The sequence below is a fragment of the Spermophilus citellus genome (genome assembly GCF_964194105.1).
Source record: "Spermophilus citellus genome assembly, chromosome: 9".
NCBI lineage: Eukaryota > Metazoa > Chordata > Mammalia > Rodentia > Sciuridae > Spermophilus > Spermophilus citellus.
In genome coordinates, this window is record NC_138191.1 from 138,874,394 (window position 1) to 138,897,046 (window position 22,653).

At 61.9% G+C, this 22,653-nt stretch overlaps 3 protein-coding genes across 19 annotated transcripts in view; 1 reads left to right on the plus strand and 2 right to left on the minus strand.

Moving 5' to 3' along the window:
* Window positions 1–3,962, plus strand: part of LOC308655244 (cyclin-dependent kinase 11B) — a 143,784-nt gene extending 139,822 nt beyond the window's left edge. For all 6 annotated transcript variants that reach the window (XM_081305196.1, XM_081305197.1, XM_081305193.1 and 3 more), the window contains 9 exons: window positions 413–503; window positions 1,568–1,689; window positions 1,805–1,910; window positions 2,225–2,346; window positions 2,418–2,525; window positions 2,617–2,733; window positions 3,007–3,155; window positions 3,438–3,627; window positions 3,708–3,962. In XM_081305196.1, coding sequence (XP_081161322.1) covers window positions 413–503; window positions 1,568–1,689; window positions 1,805–1,910; window positions 2,225–2,346; window positions 2,418–2,525; window positions 2,617–2,733; window positions 3,007–3,155; window positions 3,438–3,627; window positions 3,708–3,800 — 1,098 coding nt within the window. In that variant the 3' untranslated portion in view covers window positions 3,801–3,962. The remainder of the gene's footprint in view (window positions 1–412; window positions 504–1,567; window positions 1,690–1,804; window positions 1,911–2,224; window positions 2,347–2,417; window positions 2,526–2,616; window positions 2,734–3,006; window positions 3,156–3,437; window positions 3,628–3,707) is intronic.
* A 725-nt stretch (window positions 3,963–4,687) lies between these two features.
* Window positions 4,688–7,382, minus strand: MMP23B (matrix metallopeptidase 23B). 2 transcript variants are annotated; one of them, XM_081308066.1, is made up of 8 exons: window positions 6,932–7,382; window positions 6,486–6,625; window positions 6,274–6,413; window positions 6,038–6,205; window positions 5,500–5,664; window positions 5,312–5,422; window positions 5,075–5,201; window positions 4,688–4,909 (listed from the first exon to the last, which is right to left on the minus strand). In XM_081308066.1, exons 1-8 carry the CDS (start codon window positions 7,235–7,237, stop codon window positions 4,735–4,737), a joined length of 1,332 nt encoding a protein of 443 aa, XP_081164192.1. In that variant the 5' UTR covers window positions 7,238–7,382; the 3' UTR covers window positions 4,688–4,734. The 2 variants fall into 2 exon arrangements, with proteins under 2 accessions (XP_081164192.1, XP_081164191.1); XM_081308065.1 differs by having other exon boundaries at window positions 5,500–5,631; window positions 6,932–7,188.
* A 1,199-nt stretch (window positions 7,383–8,581) lies between these two features.
* Window positions 8,582–22,195, minus strand: MIB2 (MIB E3 ubiquitin protein ligase 2). Of its 11 annotated transcripts, XM_081305760.1 has the most exons (21): window positions 21,965–21,979; window positions 21,486–21,609; window positions 20,813–20,932; window positions 14,721–14,772; window positions 14,256–14,427; window positions 13,471–13,577; window positions 13,182–13,376; window positions 12,919–13,061; window positions 12,725–12,832; window positions 11,707–11,811; window positions 11,475–11,637; window positions 11,268–11,401; window positions 11,030–11,178; window positions 10,784–10,940; window positions 10,515–10,675; window positions 10,288–10,414; window positions 9,962–10,195; window positions 9,382–9,560; window positions 9,118–9,311; window positions 8,965–9,030; window positions 8,582–8,878 (listed from the first exon to the last, which is right to left on the minus strand). In XM_081305760.1, the coding sequence occupies exons 5-21, from the start codon at window positions 14,369–14,371 to the stop codon at window positions 8,640–8,642; spliced, it is 2,577 nt and encodes an 858-aa protein (XP_081161886.1). In that variant the 5' UTR covers window positions 14,372–14,427; window positions 14,721–14,772; window positions 20,813–20,932; window positions 21,486–21,609; window positions 21,965–21,979; the 3' UTR covers window positions 8,582–8,639. The 11 variants fall into 11 exon arrangements, with proteins under 11 accessions (XP_081161886.1, XP_081161885.1, XP_081161892.1 ...); XM_081305759.1 differs by lacking the exon at window positions 20,813–20,932 and having other exon boundaries at window positions 21,965–21,978; XM_081305766.1 differs by lacking the exon at window positions 20,813–20,932 and having other exon boundaries at window positions 12,725–12,820; window positions 14,504–14,772; window positions 21,965–21,978.
* Window positions 22,196–22,653: the final 458 nt, after the last annotated feature.

Consider the following 22,653-nt stretch of genomic DNA (forward strand, 5'->3'; position numbering starts at 1 on the left):
CAGATCCAGCAGGCCCGTTGCTGGCCCCCTGGTCCTTCCTCCAGTGAGAGCCTGCTATGTGCTGCAGAACATGGCCCCCACCCCTTGGAGGAGGGCAGCAGCACATGGCAGGCGGGCTGTGCTCTCCCCAGGTGTCATCTGCTGGAAGGGTGCTTTATGTAGGAGACGCCCGGTGGCCCTGGCTCGTGCTGCCCTTGTTTCACATTCACATACTAGGTAGTTCCAAAGAAAAGAGAACAGAGTACTTCTGGTCCTGGGTCACTTACACATAGGCACACATCTACATGCACCAGCCTCCTGAGGATGTTTGTGGGGTCTTCTGTGTACCTGCCCTGTGCACGGAGTGATGCGGGTGTGGACGAGACCTCAGGCCAGTGTGGCTACTCAGCCCTCACTCTGTGCTTCCCCCCAGGGCTGCCGGAGTGTGGAAGAGTTCCAGTGTCTCAACAGGATTGAAGAAGGTACCTATGGTGTGGTCTACAGAGCCAAGGACAAGAAAACAGGTGGGGAGAGTCCTAAGTGTCCCCAGTGGGGCCAGCAGGGCCTGGGTAGCCAGTCCCTAGCCCATTCTAGCACAGGCAGGGGTCCCTCCTGAGGAGGTCCAGTCAGTGGTGCAGGCTCAGCCTTAGAAGTCCTGGTGACAGACACCACTTTCCATGGAGGCCCTCTCTGGGAGGGAGGGGTGTTGAGCGGCCTACATCAACAGAGGCCTAGGCAACTGGTTCTGTACCCTCTGGCCTCGACCATGTCCACATAGCTTCAGCCCATGTTTGCTGAATGTGGGTTCATCTCTGCATGGCCCCAGGATCTTTGGATTAGATCTTACCCTCTCCCTGTCCTTGTCCCTGTGCCTTGCAAACACCAGGTCTTATCTTGAGCCCCTTGGTGCCTTTAGAAACCAGAGGTCAGCCTGACTTGGCTCACTGCTGGCTGTGACAGCAGGCAGCACACTCTTATTTATTTTGCAGTCCTAGATATTTACTTCAGGTCATCTTGCATGCTAGGCAATTGCTGCACCACCAAATTACATCCCCAGTCCTCTTTATTTTATTTTATTTATTTAATATTTCTATTAGTTGTTGATGGACCTTTATTTATTTATATGTGGTGCTGAGAATCAAACCCAGTGCCTCACACATGCTAGGCAAGCACTCTACCACTGAGCCACAACCTCAGCCCCTGATTTTATTTTTTAAAAATATATATTTAGCTGTAGAGGAACAGGATACTTTTATTTATTTATTTATTTTTATGTGGTGCTGAGGATCAAACCCAGTGCCTCACATGGGAGACAAGCTCTCTACCCCAGAGCCACAACCCCAGCCCCTCCTTTTTATATTTTGAGATGGAGTCTTGCTAAGTTGCTGAGGCTGGCCTTGAACTTGAACCTAAGATCCTCAGATCCTCCTGCCCCAGCCTTCCAAGTAGCTGGGATCACAGCCGGAACAGGAGCACCTACTATGAAATAAATGCTTCTTAAACAAATTAAGTCCTGACTAAACACACCGGAGATGTTTAACCTATTTGTGTGTTTTCTTAGCCTGTCTATCCGTGGCTTTCTTTTCAGATGAAATTGTGGCTCTGAAGCGGTTGAAGATGGAGAAGGAAAAGGAGGGCTTCCCCATCACATCTCTGAGGGAGATCAACACCATCCTCAAAGCCCAGCACCCCAACATCGTCACTGTTAGGGTGAGCTTGGCCCCCATCCTTGGCACACCCTCTCTGGGCAGGAGGCCTGGGAGAGCCAGTGGCCACAAGGGTGGGCTGGAGGACATGCCAGTACTCACAGACACTCGTCCCCCAGGAGATCGTGGTGGGCAGCAACATGGACAAGATCTATATTGTCATGAACTATGTGGAGCATGACCTCAAGAGCCTCATGGAGACCATGAAGCAGCCGTTCCTGCCAGGTGACACCATGGGCACAGAGGAGGGTGCCTGCTTACTCAGCCCTGAGCTGCAGTGCAGACACGCTACCCTCTGCCACATCACAGGGGCTGTCAGAGCAAAGGCAGGACCACTGTCCTTATAGTGACCGTGGTGACACTCTGTGGTGTGCAGTGACCAGTAGGCACAAGGGCCACCCTGGGCTGGAAGCATTCTCAGATAACCACCTCCCAGAAGTCTCTGGTTGCTACTGAGGGCATAGATAACCCTTGAGGGCCCTGGGCCTCTGGGGGGCTCACTGTGGGTTGGTCGTGCATGTGACCCTGTCACTTGCCAGGGGAGGTAAAGACCCTGATGATCCAGCTGCTACGTGGGGTGAAGCATTTGCATGACAACTGGATCCTGCACCGGGACCTCAAGACGTCCAACCTGCTGCTGAGCCACGCCGGCATCCTCAAGGTGGGCCCCGCCGGCCTCTCCCAGGGGTCCTGTCCCCGCCATGCTTCACAGCTTGCCCTCTGTTTCTTCAGGTGGGTGACTTTGGGCTGGCTCGGGAGTATGGGTCGCCCCTGAAAGCCTACACCCCGGTCGTGGTGACCCTGTGGTACCGGGCCCCAGAGCTGCTGCTTGGCGCCAAGGTGAGTGTCAGGTCTGAGACCCTCCTTTGCCTCAAGGTGGACTCCAGGGACACTGGCCCAGGGGCCTGACCCGTGTCCCCTGGACTCCTAGGAATACTCCACAGCTGTCGACATGTGGTCAGTGGGCTGCATCTTCGGAGAGCTGCTAACACAGAAGCCCCTGTTCCCTGGGAAGTCGGAAATTGATCAGATCAACAAGGTGTTTAAGGTGGGTATGGGGACCACGCCCTGCTGTGGATGTTGGCCCTGCTGGTCAACTGGCACCGTGAGGAGCAGCAGCAGGGTGTGTGCAGGATGGGTTTGGGCTGCAGTCCCGAGGCCGCAGTGTGGCCTCTCAATGACCTGTCCTCACTGAGAACCATGACTCAGGTATCAGTGCCATAGGCCAGTGGGCAGGATGTTTCCTGGCGGGCAGGGCAGGATGTTTCCTGGCGGGCAGGGCAGGGCAGGGCAGTTCAGCTCAGGCATCCCTGTCTTCCAGGACCTGGGGACACCTAGTGAGAAGATCTGGCCTGGCTACAATGACCTCCCGGCTGTCAAGAAGATGACCTTCAGTGAACATCCCTACAACAACCTTCGCAAGCGCTTTGGGGCCTTGCTCTCAGACCAGGGCTTCGACCTCATGAACAAGTGAGTCCCAGAGATGACTGGTCTGGAGCTGCAGGAGCACCAGCCCTGAGCTGCTTACACCCTTCCACAGCTGCCCTAGTGACTCACACCCTGATCCTGCACACCTTAGGCCTTCAGGGTACACTGGAGGCTCTGAGGTGGCAGGTACCCCCTTGGCCTCCCACCCCTGCCTGCCCACAGCACCCACCTGGTCAACACAGCTGGGCTCTGGGCCCTGAGGCAACCATGCACACCGCATCCCCTCCCACATGGTGCCCAGTGCCCCAAAGCTGTTTCTTCTAGGTTCTTGACCTACTTTCCCGGGAGGAGGATCAATGCTGAAGATGGCCTCAAGCACGAATATTTCCGCGAGACCCCTCTCCCCATTGACCCCTCGATGTTCCCCACATGGCCTGCCAAGAGCGAGCAGCAGAGGGTGAAGCGGGGCACGAGCCCCCGGCCCCCTGAGGGTGGCCTGGGCTACAGCCAGCTGGTGAGGGGCAAAGCCACAGGGTCCCCAGAGGGGTGGGCTGTCTGGGTCACAGCCCTCACAGTATCCACTTCCCTTTGCAGGGGGACGATGATCTGAAGGAGACGGGCTTCCACCTCACCACCACCAACCAGGGGGCTTCGGCTGCAGGCCCTGGCTTCAGCCTCAAGTTCTGAAGCTCAGCAGCCTGGCTGGTGGTGAGGACCCAGACCCCAGCCAGGGCTGACCCCAGGCTGGGAGCACCTCCTCTCACTTGGCTTCCACGTGGAGATTTTTATATTGTTTTCATTTGTACATTTGTAGAATTAAATTGCATTTTCCTTGCTGTGGAAGGAAAAGCTGACTGCTTTCAGCTGTGTTGACGTGCCCAGTGGGGAAGGGCGTATGTCTACAGATGCCAGTGTGAATGGACACCCCTCCCCATGAGCCAGCTTGGACTGGAGCAGCTTGGGGTTCACTGCTTGTCCATCTTGGGGCTGGAGGCCTGTCTGCGTAGACAAGCAAGGCTTTCAGAGTAGCCCTGTCCACAGGTTTAGGTCCCGTCCTCAGCCCTGGGCGTGGGGCAGCCTCAGCCACAGCGTGCTGCATGCACCTGCCTTCCTGTTGAGGTGCAGCAGCTAGGCTTGAGGGAAGCTCTGGGATGGCCTTGCAGCCAGCTGGCCCCAAACTGCATCCCCTGGGTGCACCCAGGAGGAGGGCTTCTGGCTACCTGGGCTTGGGGATGACTGGATCAAAAGGGACCCCATGTGGGCTGGTCCTTCCTGTTGGGTTGGGCTCCTGCTCCTGAGCTAATCAAGGAGTGTTAGCCTTGTGCAGCAGCAGATGCCCACCACTTCCTTGGGCTTGTACCACCCCCCAAACTGGTCCTCAGCACCCACCCCAGGTGATATTGTGGGCACTTGGGCCTTAGTTTGCCCGCTGTGTTCCTGAGGCTATCTTGGCAAGGCTGTTCTCACCTTGAAGGTCATATCCTTATTCTTAGAGTCGGTGCCCCTCAGAATCCCCACATCCCAGTGATAGGCCAGATGGGGGCCACCCACCCAAGAAATGGCACAGACACATCAAACACAGCGCTTTATCTGTCAGGCCTCTGTGGCCCAGGAGAAGAGCTTAGCTCCTCACTCGGACACGCCAGGAGTAGGTGGTGAGCACGTGCTGGTGCCGGCGGACCACACACGTGTAGGTGCCCTCGTTGACAGCGTTGGCGATGATGCTCAGGCGAGCCTCACCCAGGGCCAGGTAACCAGGGTAGGAGAATTCGAGGGGCTCCTGGTCCTTGTACCAGCTGTGGGAGGAGGGTCCTGCATGCCTGCCCTCTGCCCCTGAAGGCAGCCTGAGCCCCCAGGACATCCCCCCTCACCCTGTAGGACCCTGGGCAGCTCTACCCCCTACAACTTGGACCCTAGACAGATTCCCCCCAGGATGGGCCTGGCTAGCAGTGGTCACTTACTACACTTTGCCTTTTTTGTGGAGGATCTTCTGACCACATCGGAAGGTCACATTTCTGCCCTCTGGCACCAGCCTGGTTTTGGTCCTGGGGGGTGATGGGGTGGTGGCCACCGTGGGGAAGGGAAACTCTGCACGTGGCAGGGGAAGGTGTCACATCAGTGTGCCCCTCCCCAGACTGGGGCCACAACTGGAAGACCCAGGCATGTGACCCTGCCCCAGCCCCTGCCCCAGCCGTCACCATAGCAGAAGTCACAGCTGCTGGGGCACAGCCTCTTCATGAGCCTCCTGCGGGTGTCACAAAAGCCCTTCCGTGCCCAGGACGCACACACAAACAGCCGGTCCAGGCAGCCTGAGGGAAGGGCAGCCTGGTTCAGGGCCCACCTCAAGCCTGCCCACCCCTCACACCACCTTCTCCAAGACACCCACCATAGAGCCGGTGCAGCCCCCACAGCTCGTCCTGAGACAGTGCCTTCCAGCCACGCAGCGTGGCGTTGAGGTGCATGAGTGCCCGGCTGTGCTGGGAGTGCATCAGGCCCAGTGCATGGCCGATCTCGTGGGCTGCCACGTGCACCAGGTCTGTGAGCCACACACCTGCTGACCCTGTGAGTTAGCTCCCTGGAGCCCCAGCCTGGCCCTGCAGCCCTCAGGCCTGACCCCCAAGCCCAGCACATCTGCTGGAGTGCGGTGTGGAGCCACCCTTGGCCACAGCCAAGGGAAGATAAGAATGTTCTGCCTGGGCGGTGAGCTCGGTCCCCAGGAATGCAGCCCCAGCTCCCCTCCAGCAGCATGGGGGAGGCAGTCTCAGGGCTGCCGGAACCAGCAGCAGCCCCACAACCTCCCTTCCCTGGCCTGCTTAACCCCAAAGAACAGGACCCTCCGCACCCTAGGAACCCCTGCTCTGCCCCCAAGCCCTCTCCACACAGCCACCCTGGTGCAGACAGTGCACCCATGGGAGGCGGGGCACCTTTCTTCCAGCTGTAGCGTGTGGGGCCCAGGACCCAGTGCTCGCTGTCGTCAAAGTGGATGCCACCGTGCGGTGGGAAGAAGGCGTGGGCCAGCTCGCCCGTGGGACCGTCAAAGCAGTGGTGCAGAGCAGAGACCAGGCAGTCCGTGTGGTTGGCTGGGTAGAAGCCTGTGGAGAGGGGAGGGCTGAGATAGAGCCCACTGGGCTGGGCAGGGGCAGGGGCACAGCGCGCCTACCTATCCGCAGGTCGCTGGGCTGCTCAGGGGCCACCTCACGGAAGCTGAAGGGGGAAACGTCGCTCCACATCCGGAAAGCAGCAGCCAGGCCCCGGCGAGTCTCACGGGGGCTCAGCAGATTCCGAGGGAAGGAGAGGATCCTGGGGTGAGGGTCAAGGTCAGGGACAGGGGCTAGGCTGTGGCCGAGCCCCCACCCTAGGGCCAGGTCGCACCTGTAGGTGAGGTTGAAGTGGTCCCAGCGCAGCCTGGCCGGGGTCAACGTGTAGCGGCGTTTTCGGGACACCAGCGGGGAAAATGGGCTGGGGACCTGGGCTGTAGGGATCCCTGGTGCATCCAGCGAATAGGCCTCTCTCTTCACGGGAAGAAAGTGGGCATGGGGAAGTCGTAGGGACGGTCCCCACACCCAGGGGGGGTGGAAGAGCAATGGGGTGAGGGAGGGTTTGGACAGCCCCCCCTTTTAAGTTTTCTGCCTGAGCGAGAGAAAAAGGTTACTGAGAGCCGGTGGGAGTGGGCGGAGCCCGAGACAGATGCAGCCTCCCACCTCCGGTCAAGCTCAGACCCAGGGACTCACATCCGCATCCACAGACCCCCACCCCAGGGGGCCCCGCCGGGGCCGCAGACCGGACCGACTCGCGCACCTGCCTTCCACCCAGCTCACCTGCCCTGCGCTCCAGGCCTGCGCCGCAGGGGCCCCGAGCCGGGCCAGCAGCAGGAGCGCGGGGAGCAGGCACAGCCCGCCCAGCACGGCCCCGAGCCGGCGGTCCTGGACGGCCCCTGACACCTTCGGGGGGACGCAGGCCCCGCGGCCCATGGCAGACTCGCTGTCGGGCTCGGGGCCGCTGGGGCAGCGCGGCGCGGGGACCTGGGCCGTGGAGCCGCCGAGGAGAGGGGGGGGCGGGGGGGGAGGCGACGGCGGGCGGCTCGGGTTACAGCCCAGTGGGGGGGTGGGGGGCGCGGCGCCCATGAGGGAAACCAGCTGGCCTGTCGGGGAGCGGCAACGGGCTCCCCCGGGGGCTTCCGGGACTCGGGACCTGTGGCCGGTGGCGGTGGCCCAGACACGGCCTGCTGGGTGGGGTCGCTTGGAGTGGGACAGGCCCCGGGGCTCGCGCTTAAAGTGGCGTCAGTTGGGGGCTCCCATGCCGGTGGTGAGACTTCAGGACGGGTTGGCTTTTCCCCCAAGTGAAATTCCACCCCAACCCCGTGAACCCCCAGTGAGACCCGGGAGCGAAGCGCATCGTGACCCGGGAGCCAGCTCAAAAAGCGTCCCCGCGAGAGGGGAGGGGACGCAGAGCGAGGGGACGTGGCAGTGAGTATCGGGCGGCTGAAGGGGCAGGCGGCGAGGGCCCGCAGAGGGCAAGGCGTAGGGAGCTTCGAGGGTCCCGCGAAAAGCCGGGAAGGGGCTGGCGGAGGGGCGGGCCTTGAGCCCCGGAGGGACCCCCGAGGAGGCCGGCTGAGGTGGGGAGGGTGCAGGGCCGGGAATCCCCCGCCACGCCGCGGGGAGGGGGTTCTTGGAGCCAGGAAGACGGGAAGCAAGGCCAGACGCCGGGCGTGGAGGTCTGGAACGGCCCTGGCTGGGGGCGGGGAGCGGTGCTCAGCCTGGAAGGCTCGACGGGGCGGCCGAAGGCAAGGCTGGCGGGAAGGCGGGATCTTGGGGGACGCCAGGGCAGCTGGGGGTAAGGGGCTGGGAGTTGGGGGTGAGATCGAGGAGCTGTCTGCTCCGGGCCAGATATGGTCAACGTCCTGTCCCTCCCCATCCTCCATGCCGGCTCCGAGCCCAGGGTGACAGCGACGTTCTGGCCAGCCAGGACAGCGCCAAACAGCTGGCGGGCGGCCGGGCTGAGCAGTGCGGGTGGTTCTTGGAAAGCGCTGGATGCAGGACTCCCCTCTTCGTGGCTAAATATCTGCTCCAACAAACCGGCCTCCCTCTGCATGCGCCCTGCCTCTTCCACAGGACCATGTTCCCTTCGTCCCTGCTCAACTTCCCGAGGCCATCAACGGGAGCCCGGCCCGAGACTCGGCACCCACCCAGGAGGCCCCGGGACACGGAAAGCTCCTGGCGGGAGGTGGGGGGGGGGTCAAGGTGGGCCTTGGCCTTCCAGGGGAGGAAGGGCCACCCCGTTTGGCAGAAGGACAGCGCGTGGCCTGGGTCAGTGCCGCGCCGGTGGTGTTTCTGCCTCGGGGCAGAGTCGACCCAGGAGCAGCAGCAGGGCAAGGTGGGCGGCGAGGGCCACCCCAGGCTCACCCGCCCGTGCCGCCCAGGACCCCACGGCCCGCCCAGTGCCCCAGGCAGGCAGGCAGCAGGCGGCAAGTCCGAGAATCTTTTTATAAAACACAGGGGTGCGAGGCAGCTCCAGAGGGCCGCGCGTTCACACGAAGATCTGGATGCGGTCGCGGATGGGCTGGCGGCAGATGGGACAGGCGCTGAGCGCGGCGCCGCAGGGTGCGCACGCGCCGTGGCCACACTGGAACACGAGGCGGATGTGGCTGTCGATGCAGATCGGGCAGGTGATGCGCTCCTCCATCTGCCGGTAGCGGCTCTGAAGCTCCTCCACCAGCTGCCGCGGCGGACCAGGCGCCGGGGTAGCACTTGCCACCTCGGAGCCGTCTGCGGGGGACCGGGTGGGGAGGAGTCAGCCGTAGGCGGGTAAATCGGGGTGGGTGGGCGCGCGAGGCAGGGCCCCACCCACCTACCTGGACGCAGCTTCTTGTTGATGACCACCTGGCACCTGATGCACTTCTTCATCCGGCGCGCGCACTCTGCAGAGAGCAGCGCGGTTGGGCGGGGCGGGGCGGGGCGGGGCAGGGCGGCCCGAGACGCCCTGGCCCTCGGCGGCCCCCACTCACCTTCGCACACACTGCGGTGCTGGCACGGCGAGAACAGGACTAGCAGCGCCAGCTCGGAGCACACCAGACACTCAGCAGCCTCGGGCCCCGCAGTGGCAGCCACGTGCAGGTTCGTCACCGTGTTGGGAGTGCTGAGCACGTGCCTGGGGCCCGGGACCGCGCTGCCGCCGCCGCCACCGCCGGCCTGTCGCTCCCTGCAGTTGGAGGAGGGGGCTTGAAAAGGCCCCTAGCTGTGGAGGGCTCCCCCCTGGTGGTGCGGCCTACCGGAAGCGCTGGGCGCAGCCCTGCAGAGCTTTGAGCACACGGCTCTCTGTGGCCAGGTCCAGAGGGCTTCGGCCACGATGGTTGGAATAGGTCACATCAGCACCCTCCAGTGCCAGAAAGCATGCCACCGCAGCACCCACCGTCAGCTCCGAGCTGCCTGGGAGGCCTGAGGCCTGTAGCTGGGCAGCAGGACAGATGCTGTTGAGGATGGGCGCTGGCGCAGTCCTGAGGGAAGCCTCTGGGGCGCCAGGCAGCTCCAGCAGCCTGTGCAAGGGGCACCCCTATCCTCGGGGGGAAAGCCAAGGGTACCCCCTTCCTGTATGAAGCTGTTAGCTCCAGGAACAGTGCGGAGGGCAGGTAAGAGAGGTGCCCTTGCTGGGCAACCTAAGGAACGAGTTCTAAGATGCCACCTCAGCTACCACACCCTCCCCTCCCCAGGATGGCCAGGGGTGCACCGAATGGCTCCTCTAAATCATGCCCCCACCCCAAGTTGCCCCCTTCCCCAGAGCTCGACTCCCTGGACGTCACCAGAGATGGAAGGTGGGCCCACCTCTCCAGCACCCACTCCTCACTTCCTCACCCTGGACAGCAGCTGCAAGGGCCCTGGGTCCCCCCCAGCCCTGTCAGCCACCAGGGGGAGCAGCTGATGGCGCTGCAGCGCCACATGCAGGGCCGTGTCCCCCTCCTCATCCTCGGTGTCAACACTGCAACCAGCATCCACCAGCAGGGGCACCAGCCCCACATGGGCCTGCTGCACGGCCAGGTGCAATGGGGACTGGAGCTTCCGGTTGCGCACGTTCACATCACAGCGGCCCTGGGGAGTGGGGGGCAAACTCAGCCCAGAGACCCCCTTGGGCCCCTGCCTTCCAGTGTGTGTGTGTGTGTGTGGGGGAACCCTGCACGCACTTCTTGGATGAGGATCTGAGCCACCTCACGGTGGTTGTTGAGGGCAGCCAGATGCAGCGCAGTAAAGCCATCCTCCTTCTTGGCGTCCACCAATTGCCGGGCCCGTGCCAGAATCCTCCTGACGGCTCTGTGAGAGCAGGGAGATCATCCCCAGCCTTGGGCTGTTCCCGGGGTGGCCAGGTGGCAGGGCAGAGCCTGGCAGCCACTGGTGCCCACCCCACACTCACAGCGCGTGGCCCTTGAGGGACGCATGGTGCAAGAGTGTGAAGCCCTGGCTGTCAGCAGCAGCAACGTTGATGCCCGGAACCTCAGTGAGGACCTCCACGATGCCATTGGCGCCGGCCCCCGCGGAGATGGCAGAGTGCAGAGGTGTATTGGCATGGGCATCCTGCCAGTGGGGGCCAGTGGTCACTGAGAGGTGACTGTCCCTGGAGTCAAGCTGCCTCCTTAATCCAGGGTTGGTTAGGGTCAAGGGCACCTGGGGACCAACACTCACAGGAAGGTTGACATCACAGCCGCGCTCACATAGGATCCTCACCACCTCCAGGAAGCCCCTCTGCACAGCCAAGTGCAGCGCTGTGCTCCGGGCACCATTGAGGGCATCTGCCCCACACCCTGCACTCAGGAGCATCCGGGCAGCCTCAGGCTGGTTCCTGGTGGGAGAGGGAGTAGGAAGGAGCACTGTGCTGGCTGGACCCACAGGCACAGCCCCTCTGGACCCCAGCAGCCTCCCCAGCCTCACCCCAGGGCTGCATAGTGCAGTGCAGTGTGGCCCTCATCATCCAGCAGGTCCACGCCTGCCCTTGCCTGCAGCAGCAGTCGCATGAGCTCCACCTGGCCCAGGTACGAAGCCACCTGCAGGGCAGTCCTGCCCTGGTTCTTGGTGTCCACCTGACAGGAGATTGAGCAAGTGAGTTCAGGACCTGCCACCTTCTGGCCTTCCTGCTGGCCACTGGGAGGAGGTCAGGGAAGGGGCCTGCCTGTTCTGGGTGCCTCCGCAGCAGGTCAAGAGCCCGGGCCACATTGCCCAGCGCTGCCTCCACCACCAGCCTCCCTGGGTGCTCTGGATCACTCTTCTGAGCCCGCAGCTTGTCCAGGGCCACACTCAGTGAACCTGGGGGCAAAACTGGGTAAGTGATGGCCAAGGGCCACCCTGCCTCCCCCAGGCTGCCAGGGCTGGTGCACACTTTTGTTCTCCCGGGCACGCTCAGCCACGTCCAGATTGGTGTCCTCCTCTGGTCGGTAAGCCACCAGGCAGGAAGGACTAAAGGTCCACCGCTGCCCACTGACTGCCACACGCAGGTTCCCATCTCCAAATACCTTTACCACTTTCCCGATGCGGCCCAGGGCCTGAGGGAGAAATGTAGGGTCACAGCAAGTCTTAGCAGGGAAGGTCACAACACGGGCAAGGGGACTCACAGGGGCCATGTCATCTGTCCACTCGCCATGCCCAGCCTGCAGTCGCTTCACAGTGTCCAGGTCATCGATGACACGAACCACATCGCCCACCCAGAAGGAGTTGTGCTGGGTGACAGAGAAGCAGGTAAAGGACTCCCCCCAGCCACATGTGGCCGCCCATGGACGGGGAGGGTACCCCCAACAAGCTCCACAGGTCAGGCAGGCATGAACCTGACCCCAGTTCCTGCCCCAAGCACAACCCAAGGGTCTGGTTGGACAAGGACCATAGGTGACCAAAGCAGCCCCAGGTGGCCCAGCCCCAGAGGATGGGGGCCACAGCTGGGGAAGCAGCTGGGCAGCAGCATCCAGATCAGACAAAAGCCGGCTCTGGGAAGGTGTGAAGGCCCACGCGGCCTGTACGTGACCCTGTACATTGACCCGACTGCCAGCAGCAGGGCGAGCCGCGTGGGGCGGGGCCCTGGACGTAGGGGCGGAGCCAAGGGCGACGCCCCTCCCCTGCGAGGCGCACAGGCGCTGGCACTGCTCTGCAGTGCCCCCTCAAAAGCTCTCTACCCGGTGTCTTAGGCTGACTCGTCCCTGCCCCAACTGCTCCCTCTGTCCTCCATCCCCCAAGTCCTGCTTTCCAGGAAGCTCACTGTGTCCACCCTGTCCACGCTGCTAGTGCCCACCAACCTGGGCCCAGCATCCACCTCCCACTCACAGATAGCATCTTAGAAACCAAGCCCAGTACCCCACTTCCAGCCTACTATGGTGTCCACCTTCCTTCCATCCTCAAGACAGACAGACCCTGGCCTGCCTGCTGCAGCCTCAGGGTGCCTCACTCTCCTCTGGGTCTCTTCATGCCTGGATCCCCTTTTCCTGGGCCCCACCTTCACCCACCAGGCTGCCCCTTCCTTCAGATCTGGGGACTCATGGGGGCACCAGGGCCATAATCCTGCCTGCCCACTCCCAGGGCTGCCTAAGTACATGGAAGGGTTACAGAAGTGAATGGGTGAGGCTCAGCCTAGCCCCTAGGCACCTTGGTGAGAGCCCCGGGGTGGAACGTCCAGCGGGTCTCGTGGTTGAACTGCACACGCACGTCCCCACGGTCGGTGATGCGGTGCACGGTGCCCGTCTGTCCGATAAACTGTGGCAGGTCGCAGAGACTATGGCTGATGGTCCAGAGGGCTTGGGAGGGGAGGGCACACAGGGCTCAGTGGGGAGGCAGCTCACCTCTGCCATCCTGGGGTTCCAGCCGCCATGGCCTTCCTCCATGTCCCTCAGGACGTCTATGTCCAACAGACACTTGACCTTGTCCCCACGCTGGAAGGGCTGGCCGTCTGCACTCACCCTGCGTTGCAGCTCTGCTGGCTTGCCTGGGGGGGGGGGGTTGGCAGGCCAGGCCTCAGGCAGCACCCCCACCCAGGACATCACAGGCTAGCCCCTGCCCAACCAGGGCAGGAGGGCAGCCAGTGTTGGTGGGGCCAGTCCCATACCCAGCCTGGGGAGGTGCTCCTTATAGTAGAAGCCGCCAGCTGCCTCGCCTATACACTTGAGGTCCACCTTGCCCTTGTGGCCCACGCGGTACACATTGGTCGTCCCATCTGCCCATGTCACACTGGCCACACTCCGGCCTGTCTCCACATCCCAGCCACGGATGTCCACCACACGACCTGGCTTGCCTTCCCCTCCTGGGGAGACAGTGTCCCCACCCAAAGGCTGAGCCTCAAGGCTGACCATAGCCAACTGCCTCACCTCCCATCTCTCCCTCCGGCCACCACTCACCATCCTGTGAGCCCCACTCCCAGTCGGGGCCTCGCACCACCTTTGCACCCTGGAAGATGCCCCTTAGTGGGATCCTAAGGAGACCCTGGCGGGGACTCAGGGTAACACTGCAAGAGAGTGAGTCCTGAGCCATGCAGGAGAGAGGTATTACGGTCAGGCCCCTGCCCTGCCCAGACTAGCTCCTCCACCCCCAGGCTCCTTCTCACACCAGGTGGGATCTACCAGATGGGTGTCCTGGCACCCAGTTCCTGCCCATGAATGCCCTTCCCAGAAGGGCAGTGCCTTCCACACTCAGCCCCCTATCAGATACCCTTGGCTGGGAGGGGACTCAGGCTGCCCCTCAGGGCACAGCCTCCTGTGTAGTCTGGATAAGCCTGCCCTCCCAGTGGGTGGGGCCTGGCCTGGCCAGCAGCACACAGCCACTGGGCCCTGGAACACACACGGGGAGGCTCCAGGAGACAGCTGGCATTAGGGAACAGGGGTGGTGCCTCTGGGTACCTGGTCCAGCACAGCACTCTGGACAGCCAGCACCATGCTGTGCCACAGGGCTGGGTCCAGAGTGGGCTGCCCTGCCAGAGGCCACAATGCCAGGCCTGGCACCTCCACGGGAACGCTCGCTGCTTCAATACCACTGCTGCTGGCATGGCCACACACAGGCCGCACTCAGTGACACAGACTGCAGCTGCACCAAGGGGTGCCAGCACAGAGAAGCCATGCACACACCTCCAAGTGGCTGAGGAGGGCCTGTGCTCCCTGAGGCTGGCGGGGGCGGGGGAGGGACTCACGGGCGTGAGTGGGCTGTCTCGTAGCGCTCGAAGGCGTGGGTGAGGTCATGCTTGTTGTGCATGTAGCACTGGGTGCAGAGGTCGTAGTCGAAGCAAATGCGGCACTTCCAGCGCATGCCCCGCAGCCCATGCTTCTTACAGCAGTCGCAGATGATGTTGGGGTGGCGGACGCCTGGGGGCAGGGTAGGGTCAGCAGCAGTGACCCACCAGGGCACACTGACCCTCCCGCCACCCGTGCTGCCACGCACCAATCTGCGCATTGTCATAGAGCAGCAGGTCGTGGGCACCCTGGTAGCCGGCGCGGTAGTTGGTGCGGGTGCCCTGGTCCCACTGCACGACAACTGTGCGGTCTGGAGTGGAGGGGCTGCCATGGCGCCCGAGCTCCACCACGGTGCCCACGCCGCCCTCGCCGCCATCCTGCTGGCCCCACTTCCAGTCCACGCCACGCACCACTCGCATGCCCACCTGCACACCCGCCTGGGGGTCAGGGTCCATGGTGCAAGGGGCTGCTCAGGACCTGTAAGCAGAGAGCACCCTCAGGCCATGTCAGGAGGCCAGGCCCAGCCTACCCACAGACACCTGTCTAAAGGGCCACCTGGGAGAGAGGGCAGGCCAGGAGCAGATAGCATCAACACAAAAGGGGGAGGCAGAGGGGCAGGAAGTAGGAACAAATGGCCTGGGTCCAGGGGCGGTGGGAGCTCAGGTACATAGGTTGGCACCAGGGGAGGCCAGGAGACAAGGTAGACGGGGAACCTGGCCTGGAAGAGGGACAGCAATCAGACTGAGCAGGGTGTGGCACACGCTAGTAAACTGGTTTCAGTCGGTTGGTTTATTTAGGGTTTTGGCTGGTTGCTGGTGGTTCCTGTGGTGCTGGGGATGGAACCCAGGGCCTCACTCATGCTAGGCCGGCTTCTGCCTGAGCCACACCCCAGCTAGTTGATAGATAAGGTAAAACAACTCAGCCTTTGGGAGAAAACAGACTGTTTCTTTGTGTAGCCTCGTTAGACAGGTACTGAGTGGAGGGCTGCTGTTCAACAGGACCCCATCTGGCAATTGCACAGGCAGCAGGGCCCGAGGTGAGCTGCGCAGAGCATGGCCCCCACGACTTGCATCCAGAACAGGGAAAGAACTCCCACAGCTCCACGAGAAAGTCAGACAAGCAGCAAGTTGGGCAGGACGCAGGCTCACCAGACGCCAGCCCACACAGCACCACGAGGACGTTCACAGGAAGGGCACAGCCCTTGGCCCCCGCGAGTCGGGGACAGCACAGTGAGGGCACACGGCCCTATTAGGACCTACTCTGGAGAAGTCTGGCCTGGTCTGAGGTGGCACCCTTACAGAAGCACCTGCCCTGGTCCTTCAGGGAGTACTGGGACCTACATCGAGGTTTTAGTCCCCAAGGGAGCACAAACCCACCTCACCATGAATGATAGCAATGCACAGTTCACAAACAGCTTGGAGGACAAGAGCCTAGCGTGAGAGAGGCCATTACAGGCACTACACTTACAGCAAGTTTGCAAAAGCAACAAGCCAAGTCACAGCCTTAGGAGGCCAACCACGAGGCTGGTCCCAGGCGTTCCTTCAGACCTACGGCCTGAGAATTCTGTATTGAGCTAATCTTGAAGGAAGTCTTGTTAATACAAATGCATCTAAAAGACAGGACGTGAACGGGGGGAGGGGACACAGGGACCACGAAGGAGTCACATGTACTCTCTCATTTAAATGTCGGGCCCATGGCTTGCGAAGGAGCTCCCCCCCCCCCCGGCCCCCGAGTAAGGGACAGCACTCGTGCTCAGCTTCCAACAGAGGCTGGGGGTTGCCCTGGCTGGCTGGTGCAGCTGAAGCTGGAGGGGATGCTGTCGATCAGCCATTGTCCCTCCAGCTCACAGAACAGAGGCAGCCTAGGCCCGAGAGTGACCAGGGGAGAGATGAACACATCACCCCTCCAACCGGGCTCTGCTTCAGGTCCCTGTTCCTGCCCCAGCCGGACACTCAGTCTGCTGGGCCAGCCAGTCCTGGAAACAGTCTGCCTCCTAGGAAGCTACAGGTGGGCACAGGAGGCCCCCACTCCAGCTCTGCTTAGAGATGGGTGTCTGCAGCTAGAGGCAGAGGTGGGAAGCCCGCAGGCCATCCCAGCACCAGTCCAAAGCTTATGTCCAGCTCTTGGTCTGTACCTGCTTCAGATCCTCAGGGACACGAATCATCTGGTCAACTCAGCATTGGGCAGTTCTCCCTGCTGCCCACCACCCAGGACCACCAGGGCTGGCATAGAAACAGGAGGATTAAAGCTCACTCTCTCCTGAACCAGGGCCTACTAGGAGCCGTCCTGAGCAGCAGAGTTCTGCTTTTTCAGAGAGTACCGCGCTGGTCTGGGACCTCCCCTCTCTGGGCTCTTGGGACCCTGCCAAGGTGTGGCACTGAGGCCCAAGGCCAGAAGGCACAGCACCAGTGGCCAGTGATGCCTCAGGCCCAGACAGCCCCAGGCTCTTGGGCACCTGCGAGTGCAGGGGGGGGGGTCTGGTGGGCAGCCACCTCTGCCTTTCTAGCCATCTCTGCCGCCTGTACAGCAGTGCCACCCACATCTCTGCTACCACAAGTACAGCCAGAGCAGCCCCTCACTGCCCTTAGGGCCACCAGAATGCCCCACACAATGCCATTCAACTCCCTTGCCCAGGCAGCAAGCCCACAAAGGCAGGGCCTCCAAGGGCTGCCCCCACGCCCACTCATGGCCATATCCCTGGCTGGCTAGCCCCTGCTGGCCTCCACAATCACTGAATGCATGACAGCGAGTAACACTCCAGCACCCAGGAAGTTTGTGCTCCTGGGACAACTAGCAGACCCAATGTCCCGGGGCCCAGCCGGCCAGGCCACTCTGGCCTCACCCACACACTGTGTGCTCACCACATCCCAGCACTGGAAGTCATCGGGAAGCACCGCTACACCTGGCCCTGGGGCCCAGTTCCACTAGCTGGCCCAGCTCCCTTGACCTTTTGCTGGAAACACTCCAGTCCCCATGAAAACTATCTGGGAGGGACGTCACACCTTTCTCCAGCAGGACCCAGTGGCTCCCCACTGCCAGATCTGCAGAGTCACCAGCTAGGGGCAGACTGTGCTGGGCTTCTGCTCCCTGGGCCCTTGCAATGAGTTCACCTTCTGTCCACGGAGATCCTGGGAAAGCATAGGCGCAGCCAGGGCAGGCATCCCCACCCTTCCCCAGTCTCCTCTGCACAGGGCCGTCCTTGCAGGCATGGCAGAGGCAGGGGAAGTAGAGACGGTGACCCCGCACCAGCCCACTGACCTCCATGATACACACACACACCCTCCCTCCTGCCAGGAACCCGTCACCCTAATCACAGCTGGGAGGCAAACTGAGGAGACAGTCCACACCCCATACCCCTGTTACAGGCAACCACAGGCCCAACAGGAGGCTATACCAGCAGGGGGCCTGTGACCAACAATCCCTGAACCTGGCCCAGCACAGAGAAGACTTGGAGCAGGAAAAGACCCAAGTACTAGGAGTTGGTGCTGTGGTCATTCTGCAGCCAAGCAGCTTGCCGGTCTCTGTGAACCCAGTTTCCCAGCCTGAGCCTGCCTGCCCGGGCCAGCTGCCATGTCTGCCTGCCAGCTATCGCCCCACCGGCCGCTTGTTGCTGGGCCTTCTACAAGACATGGGGGGTGCCCAACCTCTCCCTCAGGAGAAGGGACAGAGGCAGGGAGATCAAAGTGGAGGGTGTCTGGCAATGTCTGGAAAAACTTGGGCCCACACCTCAGCTGACAACTGCCTAGCAGGAAGGCCACCAGGTAGTCTAGCCTGTGACAGCATCTGCCTGCCACCACACCTGGTAGTTTTAGAACAGCCAAACAACTCCCCTCAGCCCTAGCCCGCAAACCGCCACATTCTGGAAGACTGTCACTCAGATGAGCCCACCAGAGACGGACCGCAGCCAGGAAGGACGTGGGAAGGGCTTACTTAAAATACCAGCACCCCCTGACACCCAGGACTGCCTGGACAAGAAGGGAGGACCTGGAGGAGTGCACACAGGGCTCGGTACGCTTGCTTGCGCCCGGGTGCCAAGGTGCGAGAACAGAGAAGCACCAGTCGTGGTGGCCCCCAGGGTTCCTTCCCTGCAGCACCCCATGCCAGGTCTTCAGAGGCAGCACCCTCGGTGCTACACGGCATCACGGCCCTGGTTAGGGCCTCCGCCTGAGCTGGTCTTCTGATAAAGCCCCCTTGCCACCCTCTCATAGTCACCACAGGGACAGACAAGGGACGGGGCTTCTGGGACTCAGAAACACAGGGATTTGGCACCCTAGGACCCTCTCAGGGAGACCCGACAACTTTCCCTCACCCTTCACCTTTCCCTCACCCCTGCCTGGCCTTGGTCACTGTTGTTCCTGGGCCCAGCATGTCATTGCTGGTCATGTTCCCCCCGCCTTTGAGCTCCTGTGCCTTGTCTCAGGGCTCACTACTTATGGTTTTGATATAAAGTGTCCCCCCAAAACTCCTGTTAATGTGGAACCACAGGGGTGCTCTTCCTCCCTCTCAACCAGGCCACCGACCGAGGAGCTTTCTTTAACTGGGCCTGTCCCCATGATGTGCTCTCACCTCGAGCCCAGAGCAATGGAGTGGGCCATCTACGGACAGAACCTCTGAAACCATGAGCCCCAAGTAAACTTTTCCTCCTCTAACTTGTTCTTGTCAGGAATTTTGGCGACAGTGATCCAAAAGGTAAACACTACTTCATCTCAAAAGGTCCCACCAGGTACACGGGGCAGTGAGTGGGGAAGAGAGAGGTCAAGAATGGGGAAGCAGTAATAACTCTGAAGGAAGGGAACCCCAGGGGTTCTTGGTTTTCCCTCCCCTCCACCTGGGAAGTCTCTACTCTTAGGGCAGCATGGGGATCCTGACCACCAGTGAGGAGCCTGCCCATCTCCACTGTTCACAGAGAGCTAGGGGACATGAGGCCTCGCAGGTGGCCTGTCTACCTCAGAATGGAGCTTGTTGACAAAGGATTCATCCCTGGGCTTCCCTGCTATCACCGTCCTCCTTGGGCCATGAACAAGCACCACTCAGGGCTGGGTTGGGGAGAACCTGGCCCCCAGTGGCACTGGGCACAGCCTAAGAACAGCAGAGAGTGGATCTGCTGTCTAACTCAGCAAGTCTAGGAAGGGGCCTAGACGCCTGGACAGCACCATGCACCCAGGCAGACCACACTGCAGGCCTCAAGTGAGTCCCTTCCCAGGGCACCTGCAAGACAGGAATTCCTGATGTAGGGCAGGAATGAGGGCCCTGTCCTGGTGACAGACAATCTTGGACAGGGATGCCCGGAGGGCACTTCATCACCTCTGCCGCCTCCAGGAAATACCCTGCCACAGCCCCCTGACTGCAGCACATCAGCTCTTCCTCTGCACTTCTCCCACCTTCCTGGAAGTACCTGGGAGCCCTGAGCACATAAGCTAGGTTCCCACTGCCACCCTCTGCTGGCTCTCTCTGGGCCCAGGCTGCCACCGAGATGACAGATATCCTACACAAACCTGCCAAAGTGTCCCAGAAACAGCCCACAGCCCTGCACAAGCCTCGACCCAGTGCATGTGGAGGGGCACCAGGGAGCACCACCCTGACAGCAGGGTCCAAGAACTGCAGCCATCACAGCCTTGGTGTACGGGGGCCTTACTGTTGACCCACAGAAACAGCTGCCAACCACTCCTGCTTGTGAACACAAAGCCAACACTCATGCTGCAGGGTGCTAGACGCTGTGATGGGCAGTGCATGTAGCCATTTCAGTGGGAAAAGCGCCCACAGAGTTGTCAACTTCTTCCCTTTGCCAGCAACCCTAGGTTTTGCCATCCATCCGGACCGAGAGCCATACTCTGGCTGACTCCCAACACCTGGAAGGCTGTGCTTCAGCTGTCCACCATGGGACAGTCAGAGAAGGCAGCCTCAATTGGCAATTGTGCTTCAACAAAATCAGAACTCACCTCACAGCACACAGCAGCCTCGAGTCAGTATCCCAAGCACTTAGTTGCCACTTCCTGGGTCACAAATGTGCTCAGCCACCAAGATTTCCTGTGGGAAACTAGCAGCCATTGCTGACACAGAATACAGCAAACCAAGCAGCAGGCAGCCAGCCAGTCTTACACACTCAGCATGTGGGCCTCAGGGCTGCTGCTGACCATCAGAGCTCCTTTCTACAAGCAACAGCTGTCCCTTACAGGACAAAAGTACTGGGACAACTCAGGAGGATGCTGTCCACTGTCTGTGAGTATTTTATTGGAAAGTTGTATACAGCCATAGATATTAAGTCATGTGTAGTAAAGATGCAGGGTCCTTTATTCAGCAGAACATTACATGAAACTGAGAACATTCGGGACACGAGGCTGCCCTCCTACTTCCCCCTCCCTTTAACCCTGCTTGCCTCTAACACTACTCAACTGTGTGACACAATTGCTGGCAAACACTGGTACATCACAGGCTCCTGGGTGCCAGCGGAGTCCAGCCCCTAGGAAACGGGGGTGGGGGGGAAGCCCTGAGACAGAGGCAAGGAAACCTGACCCACCATACATCAAGGCACCTGCTGGGCTGGGTGCCATGGAGCACACCTGCAATCCCAGCAGCTCAGGAGACTGAGGTAGGAAGATGACAAGTTGGAGGCCAGCCTCAGGAACTTAGTGAAACCCTGTCTCAAAATAAAAAAAAAAAAAATAAAAGGGCTGGGAATGTGATTCAGTGATTAAGTTCCCTTGGGTTCAATCCCCAGTACCATTAAAAAAAAAAAAAAAATAGACCTTCTGGGGGAAAAGACATACAGTGTGGCATGTCACCACTACTACTCTTGGTGACCTTGATGAAGACCCTCAGGCATACTGCAGCCTGAGGGGTCATCCCACTGACTTCCAGGCTGACCTTGGCAGGAGAGTGACCGATACTTGTTGCATCTGGAGCAACAGGTCAGAGTGGAATGGGGAGCCAGGAACCTTCCCAGAAGGGCCAGGGCTCCTGCACTTGGGCTGGTCTGTCCTTAAGTCTGCTGGCCCCATCAGGAGCCCACCTGGTACTTCTGCTTTTCTCCATCAGTTCTGAACCCAAAGGAAAAGCAAAATGATTTCTCCCTCACCCACACACAAGCACACTCAAGACACAGACACAGCCCCTCTGACAGGACATCAGGCCTCATTTAGGGCAAAGGCACCGAACCCCAACTATCAGGCCATAGCCAGTCAAGAGCTCACCTGTCTGGCCGCCCACTGTCCCCCGCCGCCCGCCTTGAGACTCGGGCTGTAACCCTGATGCCTGGAGACCTGGGACTGGCCTCTGCCGTGCTGAGCTCCAGCGCCAGCACCAAACGATCCAACCCTGCGGCCAGACGAGCCGAGACCTGCAGTTACTGCCTGCCAGCCGGCCGCGCACCCGGTGCTGCCGCCCACCCGCCCACCCGGAAGGGTCACTGGGGACCGGCGGCCGGGACCCGCTGCGGCAGCCGGGCGCCCAGGGTCGTCCAGAGCCTGCGGACGTCGGCGCCCCGCGCTGCGTGCCGGCCCAGACTGCGGACGCGCACTCGCACGAGCGGCCGCCCGGGGGTAGGGACGCGAGGCCCGCCGCCCACGCTGTCCACACCGGCCGGGCCACCCGCCCGGCCACCGAGCCCGCTCCCTGCCACCATCCCGGCTCCGTGAGGCCGCCCGGGCACCCGCCCCGGGCCCCCACTTGCCCGGAGTTTCCGCGCGCCCGCTCGGCCCCGGGGAGCGGGAGAGCCGGGCAGCGGCGAGGCTGACGGCCAGCGTTGGCCGGCTGTCCCAGCGCGCGCGGCGGCGCCCGCCCCTCGGCTGCTGCGCAGCGCCGGGCCAGGCCGCCCCGCTGCCGCGCAGCCCACCGGCCGCCAGCCGCGACCCCGGTTCGGGTCCCGGGCAGCCGCAAGGCCCGCCGGGAGCTGTAGTTCGCGGCTCCGGACTGCGGGCGGGGCGGCTCCCGGGAGGCCCCACGCGTGACGCACGCGGCGCCCGGCCAGGGGGCGGGGCGGGCGGCTCCCAGGAGGCCCCGCGCGTGGCAGAGCGACGCCCCTCCACGGGGAGGGGAGGGCGGCTCCCAAGAAGCTCCGCGCTCCACGCACGCGGCGTAAGGCCCGGGGGGCGGGGCGGGCGGCTCCCCAAAAGCCCCGCGCGTGACGCTGCGGGCGCGGCCCGGGCGGCGGGCGGGCGGCGCCCTGACACCGCAGCGGGTCGCGTTCACTGGGAGACCCTGAGGAGAACTGGAAAGCTGCACTCAGGAGCATCCGGGCACATTCGGGGGGACGACGGGAGGCGGGGAGCGGCTCTGCGCCCGCTGGCGCCATCCCCGGAGACCACCCCGCGACCACCCCGGCAGCCGCACCACACCTCCACCGGCGCCGAGCAGGTGGCT